This window comes from Engraulis encrasicolus, chromosome 2, assembly GCF_034702125.1.
Source record: "Engraulis encrasicolus isolate BLACKSEA-1 chromosome 2, IST_EnEncr_1.0, whole genome shotgun sequence".
NCBI lineage: Eukaryota > Metazoa > Chordata > Actinopteri > Clupeiformes > Engraulidae > Engraulis > Engraulis encrasicolus.
This window is the reverse complement of record NC_085858.1, coordinates 35,675,465-35,696,220: the sequence shown is the minus strand read 5'-3', so window position 1 is coordinate 35,696,220 and position 20,756 is coordinate 35,675,465. Positions and strand designations below refer to the sequence as shown.

General features: G+C 43.7%; 1 protein-coding gene across 1 annotated transcript in view; it reads right to left on the bottom strand.

The window, feature by feature from the left end:
* Positions 1-16,144, bottom strand: part of LOC134438084 (sodium channel protein type 4 subunit alpha A-like) — a 48,356-nt gene extending 32,212 nt beyond the window's left edge. The window contains exons 1-9 of the mRNA XM_063187672.1: positions 16,018-16,144; positions 11,812-12,175; positions 10,482-10,605; positions 10,156-10,237; positions 9,036-9,164; positions 6,674-6,747; positions 4,491-4,718; positions 4,038-4,101; positions 2,548-2,689 (exon numbers count right to left, since the gene is read on the bottom strand). Coding sequence (XP_063043742.1) covers positions 2,548-2,689; positions 4,038-4,101; positions 4,491-4,718; positions 6,674-6,747; positions 9,036-9,164; positions 10,156-10,237; positions 10,482-10,605; positions 11,812-12,175; positions 16,018-16,115 — 1,305 coding nt within the window. The 5' untranslated portion in view covers positions 16,116-16,144. The remainder of the gene's footprint in view (positions 1-2,547; positions 2,690-4,037; positions 4,102-4,490; positions 4,719-6,673; positions 6,748-9,035; positions 9,165-10,155; positions 10,238-10,481; positions 10,606-11,811; positions 12,176-16,017) is intronic.
* Between the last annotated feature and the right edge of the window lie 4,612 nt (positions 16,145-20,756).

Here is a 20,756-nt window from a genome sequence, read left to right as displayed (position 1 = left end):
GGTTGGAGCAGAATCGACCATGCACCGCACATTTGTAAAGAAACAAGCCAGCTGTTTTTTTTTCTCAAACAAGAAAATGGATGATCACAATAACTTCAGATATGAAGTGGGCACCACAGGCACGGGCATTCCTGATATAGCGCGTTCAGGCCGACTGAGAACCGTGCTGGAGCCCGTTCCCTAACTAATCGCGAACCGGCCGGCGTGTTCACGCCACAGATATTTGCGTTCGCGAACCGGAAAATAGTAGTTTTTTCTCTGCGAACCGCGACGACAACGTGGCCGTCAGCAGGTTCATCCGGGTACCACAGTCACGTGCGGAAAAAGTTCAGAGCCTGGTATGAACACGGGCGGTTTGCAGACTAGCACTTTAGTGCTGAACGTAACTGGTGCGGGCACCAACACCGGCTCCGTTCTGGTCGGCCTGAAAGCCCTAATGGTGTCCTCAGTCCAGTCGGTACATTTAATTTCTTGTAACCACAAACATCTCCATATGCTTCTGGAACAGCCTATTCCCTCTAGGAATAGCGGAACACTTCAGGACAGCAGGTCTTCTCTCTTTAGAGACTGCACTGTGTGTGTGTGTGTGTGTGTGTGTGTGTGTGTGTGTGTGTGTGTGTGTGTGTGTATGTGTGTGTGTGTGTGTGTGTGTGTGTGTGTGTGTGTGTGTGTGTGTGTGTGTGTGTGTGTGTGTGTGTGTGTGTGTGTGTATGTGTGTGTGTGTATATGTGTGTGTGTGTCAGGGTTCCCACACCTTTTTCATCAACAAATTCAAGCACTTTTCAAGCACCTTCAAGCACCAAATTTTCAGTTTTCCAGCACCTTTAATAGGCCGTGGGAAGGGGGTGTGGGGGTCCTGCCCCAGAAAATGTTGCGTTTTTAAGATGCAATTTCCTGCATTCTAATCAATTTTAGGGTGTCGAATGGCAAAACCCATCTGACATCTCACTCCCTCAGATTTTTGATGCGCCTGAACAATTTATCTCTATTATTTGGCTTTTTCAAGCATTTTCAAGCACTTCACCAAAAATTAAAGCATTTTCACAACCTTGAAAACACTTAATTGAAATTCAAGCATTTTCAAGGAATTCAAGCACCAGTGGGAACCCTGGTGTGTGTTTGAGTCAACAATGCGTGCGCAGTCAGTGATGATGTAACTTCAGAAGGAGTCAATGAAGTTCACAGAATGGATCTTCCAGCCATGGGGCGATTAGTCACAGACCGTGGATCTTCTGTCTGTGAGCCGATTATGTTTACACCATGGATCTTCAAATAAAGCTAAGGGAATCTTGGAATACCCACTCCATTCTTGTTTTAACCCATTTTAGCCTGATGACTCGTATGTGTTGTTTACCCTTTGATGCCTGGAGACGCATATACGCTGGATTCAGGCTTTTGAGATTTTAGTTTTTTTAATAAAAATGTGGGTATGTTACAGCTGAATGAACACATTCTAATGCATGATGAGGGTCTTGGGAATGCAACTTATTTGATGTTATTATGTGCATCAGAGGCTAAGATATTGTTTTTTATAGGCTGAGGGCAACTTTTAGAACAAAGGCTTAGGCATTCAGCAGGCGTTTTTTGCAGATGCTTCAGACATCAATGGGTTAAACTGGGCGGTGGTAGCTCAGGTGGTAGAGGATTGCAGGTTCAAGCCCCGCTCAGTCTGACTCCATCGTTGTGTCCTTGAGCAAGATACTTAACCCCAAGTTGCTCCTGGTAGCAGGGTGGTACCCTGCGTGGCAGCCACGGCCACCGGTGTGTGAATGGGTGAATGTGAGGCACAATGTAAAGCGCTTTGAGTGCTTGAAGGAGTGGAAAGGCGCTATATAAATGCAGTCCATTTACCATTTACTGCTTCCTCCAGGCAGAACATAGAGTGCCTCTGGCCAACGAAAGTAATTTATAGGAAATTCTTCATTCCAAATTCAATACACACACAGAACATTGTTTTCTCAAACTACTCGCACAAACCACATACGCAACACACACAGACAAACCCACACACAAGCGCGCGCACACACACGTGCACGCACACACACACACACACGTGCACGCACACAAACACGCATGTGTACCCTCACTCACACACATGCACACGCACGTACGCACGCACACACACACACACGCATGCACACGCACGTACGTACGCACACACACACACACACCCACGCGCGAGCACACACAAACGCATGTGTACCCACACTCACGCACGCACGCACACACACACACACACACACACACACACACACACACACACACGCACAAACACTCACTCACACATGCACACACACACACACACACACACACACACACACACACACACACACACACGCACGCACAAACACTCACTCACACATGCACACACACACACACACACACACACACACACACACACACACACACACACACACACACACACACACACACACACACACACACACACAAAGCTCAAAGACCGTTTTCCATCATGGCAACATGTTTGACAGAAAAGCTTTTTCACATTTGAATTTGAATTTTTGAATTTGAAAAGTTCACACTAACCAGGGTAATGAGGTCACTTGCGAAGTCCTGCGCCATTAGACGGACAACAGAGAGGAAGGCCCAGAAGAAATTGTCATAGCTTGTGTAGCCATAGTTGGGATTTCTTTCTGTCCTCAGGCATATAAAACCGGCAGGGCAGCCACTGTGAGGAGAGGAGAGGAGAGGTTACAAGAGGAGAGGAGAAGCGAGAGGACAGGACAGGAGGGGACAGGAGGGCACGAGAGGAGAGGTGTGGTGATAAGAGGAGAGGAGAGAAGAGAGGAGAGGACAGGAGAGGAGAAGAGATGTTAAAATGGAAGAGGAGAGGAAAGGTTAGGAGAGGAAAGGTTAGGAGAGGTGTGGTTAGAAGAGGAGAGGACAGGAGAGGAGAAGAGTGTTCGACAGAGTTCTCTCCAAGACCAAGACCATGAAAAAGATAATCGTTAAGAGTCTAGATGGAAATAGGTGTCCATGTGCATCACTGCCTTTTCAATGACACCTGATTTTTGAATGGGCAGCATTAATTCATATTAAGAAATAAACGTATAAATAAATAAACTTCTAAAAAACAGTTGTGACATTAAAACAGCGATAATTGGGCAGTTGTTAGCATAGGGATAGCAACGCTCATTTATGGCAGCATGATGAATCCAGAGACGATTGACAAGTAAGGGACAGTTCAGGAGGAGTTTCTTTCCGAATCAATCAGCTGTAAGGTTCTAATCTTACACGCCTCTTTGGAAGACTGGCGACAGGGGTTCAGAATGAATGGCGGTCAATTGGAAAATCTATCAAAATGTCTCTTGTCTCTCCTATTGAGGAGACCGGAATTGATCAATCTTTGTTAGAATGCCAATGCATAGAATGCTTTGTCTTGGGCCCAGCCGTGGCTAGAATGGCTGGGCACTGGACTGCTACGCCGGCGACCCGGGTTCGATTCCGTCCCGGGTAATTTGCTGATCCTTCCCCGTCTCTCTCTCCGCACTCATTTCCTGTCTCACCTCCACTGTCCTGCTTAAAAGCCTCAAAAAATAAAAATAAAACATTTTTATTTGTCTTTCTGCTTTGTTTTGTGAAAGATCCTGGATCCGCGTCGTGATCCGTATCATCACCAAAATTTAGCAACTTGTTCCTTTTGTCATTTCCAAATTTCATCCAAATCCATTCCTGACTTTTTGAGTTACAGTATCCTGCTGACCGACAGAGAAACAGACAAACAAACAAAGAGACAAACCAATGCGACCGAAAACATAACCTCCTTGGTGGAGGTTAAAAAAAAAAAAAGAATGCTTTGTCTTGGTCATCCTATGTAGAATCTTTGACAGAACTCACCCGTGGCCTAACGGTAGGGCACTCTTCTACTATGCGGCCGACCTGGGTTCGATTCCCCGATTCCTCGATTGCCCTTCCCCGTCTCTCTCTCCCCACTCGCTTCCTGTCACCATCTTCACTGTACTATCATGAATAAAGTCAAAAAGACCAAAACAATATCTAAAAAAAAAAGAACTCACCCAGCGTCCGACCGATTCCCACACACCAGAGCATCCAACTGGCTCGGCAGAATATATTGGTTAGCTACAAATGGCAAGAGTCACATTAGTAAACAAGGAGAAATAAACAGTGCACAGCTTTTGTTTGTATGCATTTTGCCTTTTCATCAATATGGCGTGCCACTGTTCATCCTTTCGGTTTCAGTGGCTATATTGGCTACAGCAATGACATGACAATGCCAATGGCAAAGGTGAAGATGCACCATGGCCATACAAAGGATTCCATTGTTCACACACAGACACACGCACACGTATACACACACACACACACACACACACACACACACACACACACACACACACACACACACACACACACACACACACACACACACACACACACACACACACACACACACACACACACACACACACACGACCAATGGTCTTTGCTTTGTTGTTAAGTAGGCTTACAATGGTTGTTGATGTATCTAGGACCATAGGGATCATCATCATGCCAGAAGCCAAGATCATCAAACGTCCCGTTTGAATCATCAATAACAATGCACTTTGTCCGGAGGTCGCCCATGAAGACCTGCAGCAGCACTGAGGCAAAGATGACCAGACTGAAGAGGGTGATGACAGCCGCGTCACGAAGCCTCCGCAGGGAATGGGCCATCGCGCCGACAACCCGCTTCTGGCCTAGTCTCGGCAGAGAAAGAACAGGGACATTGTATTACTGGCCATGAGTAGACACTAGGAAAACTCAGTCCTCTTCAAGTGGAACAAAAAGTGTAAACTGACAGCAAAAGTACTCTGTTTCCTTTCATATTGTGAGTGTATTACAGAAAGAACCGTCTGATCTTTCTGGAGTTTATTGGGTTTCAGGCCTCTTGTTGATCATACCCGTTCCTCTAAAGCAGTGTTTCTTAACCTTTTTTTCTTAATGCACCCCCTTACCTGTGCCCAAGACAAACCGCACACCCCCATCCCAAATGTCTACACGTGTATAGGCATTTAAGTGATTAATTACAATGATTCTTGCTTGAGACATTGATCAATACCATAATCACTTTACATGGGGATCAACCATGTTTTAATTTGGTTTTGATTTGGCGTAATTATAATGTCCGCAAGCAGAAGTTTGGTTGCATTCTCAACAAAAAAAAATTCTGTGCACCCCCTGAAATCTCTGGCGCATCCCCAGGGGGTGCCCGCACCCCAGGTTAAGAACCACTGCTCTAGAGCCCTCCTTAAGTGATTACACCTAGTCACAAGTGTAACTTGTCAGAACTTATAAGTGAACCGTACTGAGACCACGGTAATAAAGGTCTCATACTGTTCACTTCTAAGGGGACTGTGTACACTTTGATGCGTTCACATATGCACAGACAGTGTTGGGAAAGTTAATCTTTTACAGGAACTAGTTCAAAGTTCAGTTCACACATTTCAGAATGAACTAATTTGTTCATAGTTCATTATTGTTCATAGTTCATAGTTCGTTCATAGTTTCCAAAAGGGAACTACACAGTTTTTTTCGCAAGAGATTTCGAGCTATGTTGTTCAATATCATTGACAAAGCCTATACAGGCATAAAACCACAGACAGGCATTCATTTTTTTATCAGAACAATGAAAAGATATGTGTTGTCATTTTATATTACTGGGGCCCTTTTGAAATGTATTTGGCTGGGGTTTCACCTGAACACCAAGGAAATGTGGCACCTTATTAAACAAATGCACATGCCGTTCGTTCACAGGCACCAGAATGAACTAGTTCATGGTTCGTTCATCATGCAGTACACAGTGAGCGTTCAGTTCAAGTTTGCTCAAATGATGAACTAGTTCATGAACTTAAGTTCATTGAACTAGTTCAGGTACAACACTGTGCACAGAAAATGCTGAGTCACAGGTCTGGGTTCCGCAGCAGGTTCTGGGGTTCCGCACCAGGTTGTCAGGAAAAACATAGTGACATAAAATGAATAATTTCATAAATTGAATAACTTCAGTAGCCAAAATAAACAAAAAAGCTGAACAATCGGAGTGGAATCATTTTCTTCTTAATAATGTTTATATAGGCCCTATATATTATACTCTCTGTTTAGAAATGCACCAACTTCATCAAGTTGTGAAACCGGGTGCACAGAAAAAACAGTGTGGCATGGCTCAAGTCAGGAGGCCTTGGCTGGAATCTACCGGTAAATGGGGGGCCATGTCATGGCGAAGTTTGGGAACCCCTGTGCTAGAGCAATATCATCCTAATAGACGTCTTAGATCTTCAGGGTCTCCTCTACTAGTTGTGCCAAGGGTCAAATGGCATTTAGTCATTATGCTGCCAAATGCTGCAACCAGCTTCCTCTCCAAATTAGAACTGCACAACAGTATCTTGTAGCGTTTTTATCTTCTTTCTCTACTTTCTAGCACATTGAATGACAGTTTTGTATGATAATGTGCTATATAAATAATTGATTGATTGATTGATTGATTGATCAGTTAAGACCCTGTAATGTTCATGCAGAAAACGAGTTTAAGTCTAAGTAGCCTATATGATAAACTAAACAACTAAGCTAAACTAAATAACAACAACAACAACAACAACAACAACAACAACAACAACAACAACAACAACAACGTTTTCGGCTATGACTTGGTCCATACCAGGCAACAGGGGGATAACCTTCAGCACAGCAAACATAGTAAATCCCGGCAGGTTTATGAACATCCTAAGGTACCTGTGGACACACAAAGACACAACACATCACATACACACTGTTACAAAGACACAGCACATCACATACACACTGTTACAAAGACACAGCACATCACATACACACTGTTACACAGACACAGCACAACACATACACACTGTTACAAAGACACAGGACATCACATACAGTACACACTGTTACAAAGACACAGCGCAACACATACACACTGTTACAAAGACACAGCACATCACATACACACTGTTACAAAGACACAGCACATCACATACACACTGTTACAAAGACACATCACATCACATACACACTGTTACAAAGACACAGCACATCACATACACACTGTTACAAAGACACAGCACACAGAGAGAGTTTAGATTGAGAGGGGACATATGGCGGCCATCTTGGTGACGCCTTCGGAGTGCTATTTCGCGATTAAGTAGACCAGATCTGAGAGTCAATGGGAAAAATGAATGGGGAAACTGAGTATAGGACGGAGGGGAACCCAGCGGTTGTGAAAACCATATGGTTGAAACGACCGTGAAAAACTAATCAATCTAGACTACTTGGTTGTGTCATACGAGTCAAAATAAAGCTTTTTAAGCCACTTTTCTCATGTTTTTTTTGACAGAGCGCAGGCGCAGTAGTTCCATAACGGTACGAGAGCAACGGCTTTTCACAACTGAGCATGTGCATAATTTCGCGTGCGCCGATGCAGCCAGATGATTGGATCACTGGCAACGCAGCTCAGCAGGCACATTGGCTCTTGTTACCAGAAAGGCGGGAGATGTGCGGGTAGACGCCATATTTGCGTTACGAATCTTCACCGTTGATTTCTATGGACACCTAACGATTCTGTCCTATCTTCCCTTCCTAAAAAAATCTCTGCAGCACATCACATACACACTGTTACAAAGACACAGCACATCACATAAACACTGTTACAAAGACACAGCACATCACATACATACTGTTACAAAGACACAGCGCAACACATACACACTGTTACAAAGACACAGCACAACACATACATACACACTGTTACAAAGACACAGCACATCACATACATACACACTGTTACAAAGACACAGCACATCACATACATACACACTGTTACAAAGACACAGCACATCACATACACACTGTTACAAAGACACAGCACATCACATACACACTGTTACAAAGACACAGCATATCACATACACACAGTTACAAAGACACAGCACAACACTACACACTGTTACAAAGACACAGCGCAACACATACACACTGTTACAAAGACACAGCACAACACTACACACTGTTACAAAGACACAGCACATCACATACACACTGTTACAAAGACACAGCACATCACATACACACTGTTACACATTTTGATGCAGATTATATTTCATATGACTGTCCCAAATCAGCTCCCAGTATAAGTGATGATCATCCTCATTTTCAAGTCATTAACCGTCAGAGTAGTGCACACACACACACACACACACACACACACACACACACACACACACACACACACACACACACACACACACACACACACACACACACACACACACACACACGAGAGAGAGAGAGAGAGAGAGAGAGAGAGAGAGAGAGAGAGAGAGAGAGAGAGAGAGAGAGAGAGAGAGAGAGAGAGAGAGAGAGAGAGAGAGAGAGAGAGAGAGAGAGAGAGACTGATTCAGATTACTCTGCGGAGCTACAACAAACAGGTGTTGGTACAATCCCTGGAACAGTAAGGGGTTGTGTGCCTTGCTCAAGGGCATCGCGTTCCAATATGCGACCTTGCCTCCTCCACTTGTGCTTCCGGCCTCATACCAGAAAGTAATACGTCATGATGACATCACTGACAACAGCATTATATTTCAATATCTTGCAAACTCAATTGTAAATTAATTTTCTCATTTGCAAACTGCAAGGCACATAACACGCACATGACGCAAGGTCGCATATTGGAATGCACTCATGGAGTGCGGTAGGGAGTGTGGAAGGGTGGGATTCGAACTTGCAACTCTCTGGTCCAAAGCCAATCTCTACATGCTACATGCTGCTACACGGATGCATTGACTTTCACTAGCTTAGCGACATACTCTCTCTTTTAACTTGTCTTAAAGCAAGACAACGGCTTACATGAAAAATATGACACTTTCCCACCTTTCTAAACCCTGGCCAACGATTTTAACTGTATTAAGCCCCAAAGTAGTGGCATACTCCTTTAAAGACCACGACTGACCAGATGACTTTGCGCCAGGCCCCACCAAAAGCTTTGCTCTCCTTGGTGTGTCACTCACCCCATGAGGATGACAAACACGTCGAGCCAGTTCCACGGGTCGCGGAGGAAGGTGAAGCGCCCCAAACACAGTCCTCTGGATAGCACCTTGATCAAGGCCTCTAAAGTGTACACGGCAATACAGGTAAACCTGCAACATCATAAGCGGTCAGGCAGGAGAAGACGGGTTACGCCAGGTAGATGATACTGAATCTGTGTTTTTTAGTCAAACTTCCTTGAGCTGTTATGGGATTCTGGAAGTACTACCAAAGATTTTCTAGGTCCCTTTCACCATCTCAGGTAGTACATAAAATAGACTTCCAAGAGCTTCCTCCAATCCTGTAGTCGTGTTTCCAAAAATGGCAATTTCCTATTGTGTTAGCCAATCAGAGGGCAATTGTCTGTTATTTCTTCTCTGTAGTAGATAATTACAGTATATTTCAGCTGTTACTGAATAGATTAATTTATTTACGGTAAGAATTACAGTAGTAGACAGCAGCTAGGTTGGTATCACTTCCATAACACTTCATTTGATGCCGGCATCACAGGTATGACATGACAGTGTCATAAAAGTGTCATAAACATTATGTCAATGTCATAAACATTTATGACTGCTGTCATTAAGTGGCATTCGGCTATGGTAAAGACAGCCCTAACAATGTCAACCTCTCGGGACCATAAAATGTTTATGACTCTGACATAATGTTTATGACTCGTCCAAGCATCATCACGACACTATTATGACACTATTATGACACTATTATGACAATGTCATGTCATGCATATGACACCGGTGTCAAGTTTGCCTAAAGTGGGTACAGGAGATGGAGGACACTGTGAAGGTTGGGGGAGGGAATCATCAATTATATTACATTAAATCTAAAACTCAGAATTTCATAAATTTATGACCACAGATTAAGCTGTTTTCAACTTTACAGTAGCTGTGTTCTGAAAACTCATGTACAGCTTTCAGAATCTTAGAATCCCAAACATGCATATGAAAACAGAAAGACTTTGTGAAAGCAGCTTAATGTTGAACAAGAGCAGTTCACATTTTGTGTTACTAGGCAAAGAAGGAAAGTAACAGGCAAGAAATTGGATGTGTCAGATTTGTGCAAAGGATTTCATTTAAGACATCTCACCCCAATGCGTCTGCTGAGTAGGGCATTACCAGAAACACACAGTTGGCTAGAATAGTGAGGACGATGAACAATCTGAACAATGTATATGTGGGTTAAGGAAGGAGTGTGTTGTTTATGTCATCAAAAGATTGTTAGTTTTTCATTTCTTATGTCAGAGGTCAGAGGTGTTTTCTAGAGTGTGTGTGTGTGTGTGTGTGTGTGTGTGTGTGTGTGTGTGTGTGTGTGTGTGTGTGTGTGTGTGTGTGTGTGTGTGTGTGTGTGTGTGTGTGTGTGTGTGTGTGTGTGTGTGTGTGTGTGTGTGCTCTGGGTCACATTATAAGGATATGAATGCAAAACCACTTGAATGGCTGCTTGTCTGACAGGGCTGAAGGGCCGTAGCCACAGCCAATCCAGAGCTGGCTCAGCGTTGAACCTGTGGATCACGTTCCCTTTGCTGATGACAACGAAGGTCTGAAAGAGAGAAAATGAAGACCTAGGCATTTTAAAGATGTATTACTACTCTCGTGCTCTCATGGCCCGTTCCCACACAGCTAAATTCAACTCTGCTCTCATCGACTTTCAATGGGGGCGATATCGCAGTATTGTAGATACTATGTTGTGATATTGGGTGGGTAATGTGTGTAAACGATCGTTCGCCGTTTGCTATCTCGCCGGGTCTGCAGGCTGTCTACCGCGAGAGGCTGACTGGGCCGCGAGGTTTGAAAGGCAGGTGAGAAGCGTAGCTAGCCCCAGGGAGTATCTAATGTATGTATTGGTGACCACGGCCCCAGCGCGATATTCCGCTCTGCGAAAAACACCTGGCAGTTTGCTGTGTGGGGACTAGGCCTAAGGCCTTGATTAAACGTATGTCAATATTTTTTCACAGAGATAGTCTGTATCCATTTACGTATACAGTGTACATGTGGACACGACAGGTGTGTTTCAGCTCCCTAAAGGTTCTAAATGTTTTAGGAGGAGATTTCTAAAACTCCATTCACATCTAAACAAGATGCTAAAACTGAAAAAATATCCATGTATGTGTGAACAGTATCTAAAACTTGATTAAACCCAAACATGAGCTGATTTATTGTTGTTTAATTCAGTGGTTCCCAACCTATGGGTCCGGACCAAACCTATGGGTCAACAAAGATCCACAGAGGGTCGCAAAGCCTTCTTGTTTTTAAGGGGTTTAATTTGAATACCATATTTAGCCCATGTTGTATAGATGACAAAGCATCTAACCTAATATATACGTAGAAACATCAAAATGTTGTGCTACATTAAACATTTCTTCTATATTTTACCGAAGACGAATAAAATTACATAACTAAAATGAGTTAAGAATGAGCAGGAAACAGAGTATCATGTTACTCCCTCTCGTGCGGGCCCTCACGCAGTTGGGTCACCAAAGCTTACAATGGTCAAAATATGGGTCCCTGAAGAAAAAGGTTGGGAACCACTGGTTTAGTTGACATTTATGCCTAGCATTTGCCTAATTCACCTGAAACTAGTTTCCATCGACTTTCCATTGAAGATAACACTAGGATAACACTGAAAGCTGGCATCCTGTGTGCTCCTCCTGTCATGGTTTGGTGGCATTTAATAATTAAGTGATATATTTTGGTGCTTCGGTGGTAAATTAATCAATTGCTTGATAGATTAAATACACCCCCTGACCTTCTTTGCCCTGTAGAAGGGGTCCAGGTCCTCCAGGGGCACGTTGAGCAGCTCCGGTGGAGGGTCGCCGAAGATGAAGGGCACGACCTTGCCGGCCTCAAGGTCGCTGGAGGGCTTGGGTCGATCCTTCTGCTCCTTCTTATTCTTCCTTTTCTTCTTCTTCTTGTTCTTCTGGCTTTGGTCTTGACACATCTCCTCCTCACAATCCACGCACTCCAAAGCTTTGGCCGCCTCGATCGCCGCCAGCGAGTCCGGCGTGAAGCGGCGGAACGCAGCGGTGCCATCGGTGCGGAGGAGCGTGCCTGCCATCTTGGCATTCTGCTCGGCGAGAGATGCCACCACGCCAGGCTCCCTCAGCAGCGCCCTGCAAGGGAATAAGCAGACGACGCAGGGGGTCAGAGGGCAAACGCCATGGAAGGCAAGGGGAGGCAGGACAAGGCACAGCAGCGCAGCATGGCTGGGCAGGACACTTGTACACACACTACATTGTTTCCCAGACCACAAATATCAAGTGCAAGTGATATGTGTGCAAAATGCAGCTCTCTCCTCGCCTGCCATCGTGGCATTTTGCTCAACTGGCTCTCTCTCAGCAGTGTCCTTCAAGGAAGCAAGCGAGACAAGGTCTATAATCTGATGGGTAGTGTGTGTGTGTGTGTGTGTGTGTGTGTGTGTGTGTGTGTGTGTGTGTGTGTGTGTGTGTGTGTGTGCGTGTGTGTGTGTGAGAGAGAGAGAGAGAGAGAGAGAGAGAGAGAGAGAGAGAGAGAGAGAGAGAGAGAGAGAGATGTGCATGCAGCAACTTTTAATATCTGTGTTCATTACCAAATTCAGGAATATTCATTATAGGTGTGTCATTGTCAGGTTATAAAAGGGAGCAGTGTGGTATGTACATACAATGATGTCACTAAAGACAGGGTCATGAAATATGATATGATTACCAGTCCTTTCTCCTTTGTTTTTTTCTGTCCAATTCAACTAGGCTACCAGTAGTGTTTCTACAGAATTTTCAGGTAAACCCAGGTCATTTGGAATATGACACCGAACTATAATGAATTCGGGTTGCTTGCCCATCACTAAAATGCAACATTGAGAAATGTTCATGGCGTTACTCCTGCTGGGAATCAGCAGAAAAAAGTGCGTGGGCAGCATTGACATGGAATAGGACTAACACATGCATCCATCTGCGTGAGTTAGGTCCAGGCACTTCAGTTGATTAATGTGGTAACAGTCAGTAGCCTAATCAACTGAAGTGGACCAGTGATTTTTTTTTTCTTCCAGGCTTTTTTGAACATACAATGCTCTGTTGGAGTTTACAAAAAAAATGTCATCTGTCATTGCCTGTCATCTTCTTAAACCTTTTTCATCTAGCCTACCAATGTTATCCTCGCAAACTTGTTCGTTTTATCTAAGCTTCATCTAGTAGCCTAGTTGATTTGGTAAGCAGATTATTTTTCTTTGTTTTTTTCTGATCGTTCAAATATTTGCTTTGCGCACAATGCATCGGCCCAATATTCAGGACTTTCCATAGTAACTCACCGATGATGAACGTTTGCGTTTCGTCATGTTGCTGACAGAACTGTTCGAATGGTTTTCTGGCTACTAGCTCCTTCATTTAGGCTAGAAGAGAGAGAGAGAGAGAGAGAGAGAGAGAGAGAGAGAGAGAGAGAGAGAGAGAGAGAGAGAGAGAGAGAGAGAGAGAGAGAGAGAGAGAGAGAGAGAGAGAGAGAGAGAGAGAGAGAGAGAGAGAGACTCTAGCATGTAGTGCGCCCATGTGCAGTTAATAGTTTGTCACTGTAGGCTACGCGTTGTGTTGCTACGCCGGGCAGGTGCGTAGTGTGTAGCCTATGCATTCGATATGGGCACAAGTGAGAGGCGCAACCTGTTACGGACAAAGAACGGGTTGGAATCATGTTCCCTGGCCTTTAATGCTTGTGAATATTGAACTACTTTTCAATGCAGGCTCCAGTAAAGCTGTGTGTTATATGTTATCTACAGGATTTTTAATGTTTCAATGACACCATACCCGCGCGTTTCCATAATTTCATGAACTATCCCGGGGCGCCCAGGACACGGACGTTTGGTCACTCTACCAAAGCTCTCATTATCTGGCTGAGCGCAAAAAAATGTTATCAAATAAGTTAGCCATCATATTTGAACAATTCACACATCAGATCCGTCACCCTAAAAAACGGCATTGTGATGTGCTTGGGGAACATGAACAACTCAGAAATGACAGAAAAAGAGACAACAAGTCCCCTCATATAATAGCCTACAACATCCAGAGATGACTCGAGGCAAGAAAGGATGACAACATATCAAATTGTTTCATTTTTTAACCCTCAATGACAGCCACAGCCCTAGCCAATAGGTCTGTGGACAAAGCATCATGTCACTACTGAAAATGGGCGTTGCCTAGCTTACCGCTACGAACCATATAGGCAACATTGGAAACGTCAAGTCACAGGGAGATAATACAATTGGATTCCTCAGAAAGCATTCTGCTAAAGAATCGTTAGTTCTAAAAGGCAACTTACACCTGTTGAGGACATAGCTTCAGCGATTCGGTCCTCTTGATTTGAGCTCTACTATTTCTCCTCCACGCGTCCAGCAATGGGACACATTGTGCAGACATCTTCACCGACTGCTCTACTCTCTTGGCTGCACACTGAACCAGGTCACAGAACACTTTCTGTACAATTGAGAAGAGGATAACACCCCCCTAGCTGGCATGACCCACCCATAATACTTCTTTTCATGAATGGGTTCTCATTTTTTGTTTTTCCCTGGCTGCGCGACCCTTAGGCCTACTGCTCACAACTCAACCTCTGACTGTTGGAAACCGCTGTCGGTCAAAAAATTAGCTCACGTGGTTGGCTGCCAGTGTCTTGCCCCTCCTCAAAACACTGTGTTTACAAACAAACAAAACCCCATGTAGGCTATGAGAAGAAATATCATGGTCGGGTCACACAGGCTAGCACCCCCCACTCCCTATCACCACCACCCCAAATACACCCCCTTACCCTCCCAAACAGAGGAAGTAGAGTCCCCTAAGCCTCAGGCATGGGGGCTCCGAAGAGAAGAGAAGCTTTATGCAAGACCTTCCCAGAAGAAGTTCATCGGCCAATGCCACCAAGTTGACAGTGCCTATTTGCATCCACGGTATCACAGTAAATAAGCAACCCTCCACCTGGACTGGACAAGCATGGCACCTGGACAAACATGGCATTCCAAGCAGTCAGATTGCAGCATTTGTTGCAGTCCCAGATGGAATGAGAGTCTCACAAACAAAGTCAGTTGTCAAACTGCAGCTCTCACCATCTGGCGAAGCACTAAAACAATATGTTATCAAATAAGTTATCATCATATTTGATCGATTTACACACTAGAAATCGGACAGCCTTCAAGGTGCACTGTGTAAGATTTTTAGTTGTTTATTTTCAGAATCCATGCTACCCATTCACTAATGCTACCTTTTTTCATGAATCCACCATCAAATTCTATGTAGCCTATTCATTATGACTGGGAAGATTGCACTTTTCATACATGAAAAGGGGGATCTTCTGAATTTCAAGAAATAGACATTTTTAGCTGCAAAACTGACTGTTCTTGGGCCATACTAGAAAATGCTAGTTTATTACTTAATAAACTGTCATGAAAATATCAAATTTGACAATAGGCAGCCCAGTTTCAGTGAGCAGTAGTTGCAGTACCTTTTTGACCACTTCCTGCACAGTGCACCTTTAAAAGTGGCATTGTGATGTGCTTGGGGAACATGAAAAACTCATAAATGACGGAAAGAGAGATGACATGTCTCCTCATAAAATACAACATCAACAGATGACTTGAGGCAAGAAAGGATGACAACATGTCATGGTCATTCAAAACATTTTTAACCCTCAATTACACAGCATCATGTCATGTCATTACTATACATGGGCGTTGCCAAGCCTGGATGTAGCCTGTACCGTCCCCTATTACCAGCCATTGCCTGATAGACATCTAAGATATTCCCTGTTTTATGATTGCCAATCAAATTGCCTCATTTACGTAAGACGGCCAGGAAAAGTGTTTTGTGCATTCAGCCTTTTGTGCACACGATAAACGTTGTAAACGTAAAATCAAGACAATACAACATCAAGACAATAGGCCAACTGTTTGCTATAGCTTAAAAGCATTGTGCTAGAATCATAGTTCTAAAAGGCCACTTACACATGTTGAGGACATAGCTTCAGCGATTGGCTCCTCTTGATTTGAGCACTAATATTTCTCCTCCACGCGTCCAGCAATGGGACACAGTGTGCAGACATCTTCACCGACTGCTCTGCTCTCTTGCACACTGAACCATGTCACAGTACACTTTCTGTACAACTGAAAAGAGGATAGCACCCCGTCCACCCCCCCACACACGCTCCCCATCACCACCACACCCCCAAAATGCACCCCTCCCAAACAGAGGAAGTAGAGTCCCTCAAGGCATGGGGGGCTCCGAAGAGGAGGAGACAAGGTTATGCAAGACCTTCCCAGAAACTCTCTTTGTGGAGTATTTATCAGAGATGAATAGAACTGAAAAGAGGAGTCAGTCTTCTAGAACACAAGGCTCCAGTATTCCAATCTGTGTCAGACACTCTGATGAAGTCCATTCTCTAAGCAGCTCTCTTCATATCTCTCCTAGCATGGAGGAAGTGCATGCCATGCATCGCACCAGTGTCTTTCAGTAACTCCCTGCCATAAAGGCTGACCTTATCAACTCATGGCCAGAATAAAACCACACAAATATTCCAGACACCAGTGCAGCAGGACATGCATACTTGTTTATGCCAGTTTGTCGTTACCCTCTGATTGGGCAGTTGTTTCCCTCACACGATATAAGCTGTGCGGATCAGCCAATACCACCGGTGACAGTGCCTATTCGCTACAGTGTCATGTAAATAAGCAACCCACCATTTGGACTGTATCCTAAATGAAAATGTATATCACTGTCGAAAACATTTAATTACTACTAGGGTCTTTACTGTACTCTTCAAGAACCTCTAAGATGATTTCAACCAGATCTCACAGAATCCTGTGAAATGTAATACAGTACTAGTTCAGCGGGAAGGCCACTGAGTGACAGCTGTCAGTGCCTACTCCTCTTTTCATGAAGATTGAGTCCCTCCTACCCATTCAACTGTCCTACGTGAGGGCTCTTGAATGATCCCACTTCCTGCCCGAGCTGCTCCATATCACTATCCCTACACAAATGGGGTTGCAATGGATGTCATTCCACATGATCTCTGCTTAACCCTTTGAGGAGTACCATCACAAATATGTGATTAGAATTTTGCACACATTTTGAGTTCTCATTATGATGTCATAATGTCTTTGCGAGATTTTTAACACAGACGTCTATAGGAGCTGTAGAGTGTTCCAGTAAAATTCTAGAAGAACATCTAGAAATTCCTTACTCCTCAAAGTTAAAGGGACCAGCTACCTATGCCAAACTGGCTGACTATACACCAAGCACTCAGGGGTGAACTAGGGACATAGACAGAAACAGACATGGATACAAACTCTGTGGCAGTTTCATGGGATTTGTCAAAATTCTGTAATGGAGGCACGGAAGTGTTTTCTATATGTTCCCCACAGCACTTTCTTAAGTCTATGATTAACAGAATTGGCAAGTCCATGAAACTGCCAGATATTTTGTCCCAACAAGAGTTTGTGTTCATATCACAGAATTATGTACATGGTGAATAGTAAGGCAAATAGGCAGTATGGTCAACATGCTAAAAGCAGCATTTCTAAAGAATTCACTTGTTCTATTCCCTTCAGCTCTATTCTATTCTATTCTATTCTATTCTATTCTATTCTATTCTATTGCCATGCTCCCTGTGTCTGTCTATGCACAAAAGATAAATGCCTTCCTAGAAGTGATGTTTTGGCAGCAGAACAAGTCACATGACTTTACTCACAATCCAGATGTGCATGCAAGTGAGTCCAGCACCAGGCAGGAAGTGTGTGGGAGAGCATGGGAGAGGAGACGGCCTGCTCTGGTCTGGGGGGATGGGGATCAGTCTGTGTGTGTGTGTGTGTGTGTGTGTGTGTGTGTGTGTGTGTGTGTGTGTGTGTGTGTGTGTGTGTGTGTGTGTGTGTGCAGGCCCGCCGACAGGGAGGGACAAAGGGGTATGTTGTCCCGACCCAGGCCGGTAGGGGGCCCAGAATTGGGTCCCCATTAGATTGTACGTATTGGGTAGGGGGGCCCTTTAAGATGACTTTGTCCTGGACCCAGCAAAAGCTGTCAGCGGCCCTGTGTGTGTGTGTGTGTGTGTGTGTGTGTGTGTGTGTGTGTGTGTGTGTGTGTGTGTGTGTGTGTGTGTGTGTGTGTGTGTGTGTGTGTGTGTGTGTGTGTGTGTGTGTGTGTGTGTGTGTGTGTGTATTAAAAAAATGAAATGCTGTACATCCTTATCAAGGCTTATAGTTTAATTCTTGAGCTTTCAATGAATAATTCACTTTAGATACCAACTTTCGCTATTAGACAAACATGCAATTTCACTGCACGTCATACTGCACAGTATATTTCTATGTATGTAAGGTATGTGTCAAGAGTATAAAGTTGCTTTTTTGTGATTTAAAAATGAGAAATTATTTCACGTTTTTCCCCTTTAAATATAAGCTATATAACCTGCACAATGCAATTGTAAAACAAATGCAAAGCTTTGAAGGTAAGAAGAAAAAAATGTACATGGTTGCTCACCCTTAAACTAATACTTTGTTGCAGCACCGTTGGCCTTTATTCTATTAAGTATTTTTGGGTAAGAGTCTGTCAGCATGGCACACACAAAGTGAAGCCTGCCCAAAGCCAGTTGTATCTATCCAAGGCCTTTCCACCCCTACCCATTCTCTAATTGGAGCCCAAGATTTGGTACCCTCGCTGAGGTATAGGATCTATGTTCTCTTTCAGATCGTAATGATTATGCAAAGCAGAATTGGGTTTCCCATGCTGGTTGTGGCCTGGCTCAGGGGCAACAAATGTGCCATGCGGGTCTGTTCTTAAGCTTGGTGATAGTCCTGGAGGTGTTTTGTGATCCGGCAGGGTAATGATGATTAGTTGCATTGGAAATGCAACAGACCTCTTTCCTTCTTTACATCTATCTATCTGACATTCGTGCAGTCTGTTATTATGACATTGTGCTATATGGTAAATATGTCAATGTGCATCAATTGCTTTGCTATCTGTGCTGGAGCTTTGGTGGTTGTCTAAGGCTGGGGCATTGCACAGTCCACCACAGCAATAATGAGTACACCCGTTTTGAAAAGTAACATTTTTCAAGATGGCTAACCTGTCAACTTGTAAATAGGCCAAGCATAGTTAAATTAATGATGCTATGTAATTTGGCAGGAACGTTCATTTGTATTTACTCTTGGTAAACCACACCAAAATCCAAGATGGTCTCCATTTTCCAAGATGCCCACCCTCTCCACTTGTAAACAAGGCCAATAATACGTAGTTAACTTTATGATTCAAGCATGATATTTTGCAGAAATGATCATTAGAGTGCCCTCTTTGAAAGAAGGGCATTCAAAGATGGCTACCCTTGCTTTCTACCAATAATTATTAATGTTAACTGATTTAAAATACAATTACAATTACAATGAAAACAACTAATTTTGATTGAAAACATTTCTGTGTGCATCACACAGTCTGAAAGTGTAATGTTTTGAATAGCCCTTTAATGCAGAAAGTCAAGTCAAGTGGGTTTTATTGTCAATTTCTTTACATGCACTGGTCATACAAAGAATTTGAAATTACATTTCTTGCTTTCCCATACAGACATAGACTAATCTAGGTAAGGACATAGACAGTATAGACATAGACAGTACTTATACATGGACTTAAGACAGTATGGACATAGACAGTGCTCATACAGACATTTAAAGTGCAAGACTGGACAACAGAAGACTTGTAGAGAACATACATTAAGAGGTAATTGTTTGTTTTTTTTTTGCTTTTCCTAAAGAGTCCTTTATAGCGTTCTGACATAGTAATAGTAGCATTTTGAAGAAAAATAAATATTAAAAAGGTCTATCAAGTACAACAGCAGCAGTGTGTGTGTGTGTGTGTGTGTGTGTGTGTGTGTGTGTGCGTGTGTGTGTGTGTTTAGTGCAGGTAGAAGGTGCGGTGTGCGTCTGTGTGTGTGCGTGTGTGTGTGTGTCTGTGTGTATGTGTGTGTGGGTGTGAGTTGTGTGTCAGTGTGTGTATGTTTGGGTTTAGTGAAGAAAGTGCAGTGCAGTGCAGTGCAGAAACATAATCCACAAGCACTACACATTGTAATGGTAAACCATAACAGAACGGATATAAAAGCATACGGCACAATTATACGTCACATTTGCTGCTTCATGAGGCGGTACACGTACACAAATATTTGCACCTGCCGCACATAACAAACTTTGTGAAGGGAGACTTGGTTGCCCTGTCCATTCTTTGCCAATCTTCTCTCATTCCCTGGCACAGACTTGCCTTAACCCACTCCCAGTCTGATTTGGTGTCTGTGTGTGTGTGTGTGTGTGTGTGTGTGTGTGTGTGTGTGTGTGTGTGTGTGTGTGTGTGTGTGTGTGTGTGTGTGTGTGTGAGAGAGAGAGAGAGAGAAGAGAGAGAGAGAGAGAGAGAGAGAGAGAGAGAGAGAGAGAGAGAGAGAGAGAGAGAGAGAGAGAGAGAGCACTTTTTCACATAAATCCTGGACAATTGTTACCTTGGCAGCCTCCAGAGCTGGTGTGTGAATGTGAGAATATGTAGGCTATGGGCTCCAAAAAGGCGAAGTGCAGTAAGTAGCCTATTAAGGGACATATGCGGACCATACGGGTTTGCCACAAGCACCTTTGTAGTGCAGTATAGTGTATTTGAAATCCCTTTGAGTTTAGTTGTGATATTGTGCTATATAAATACATTTTTATTGATTGATTAAGTGATG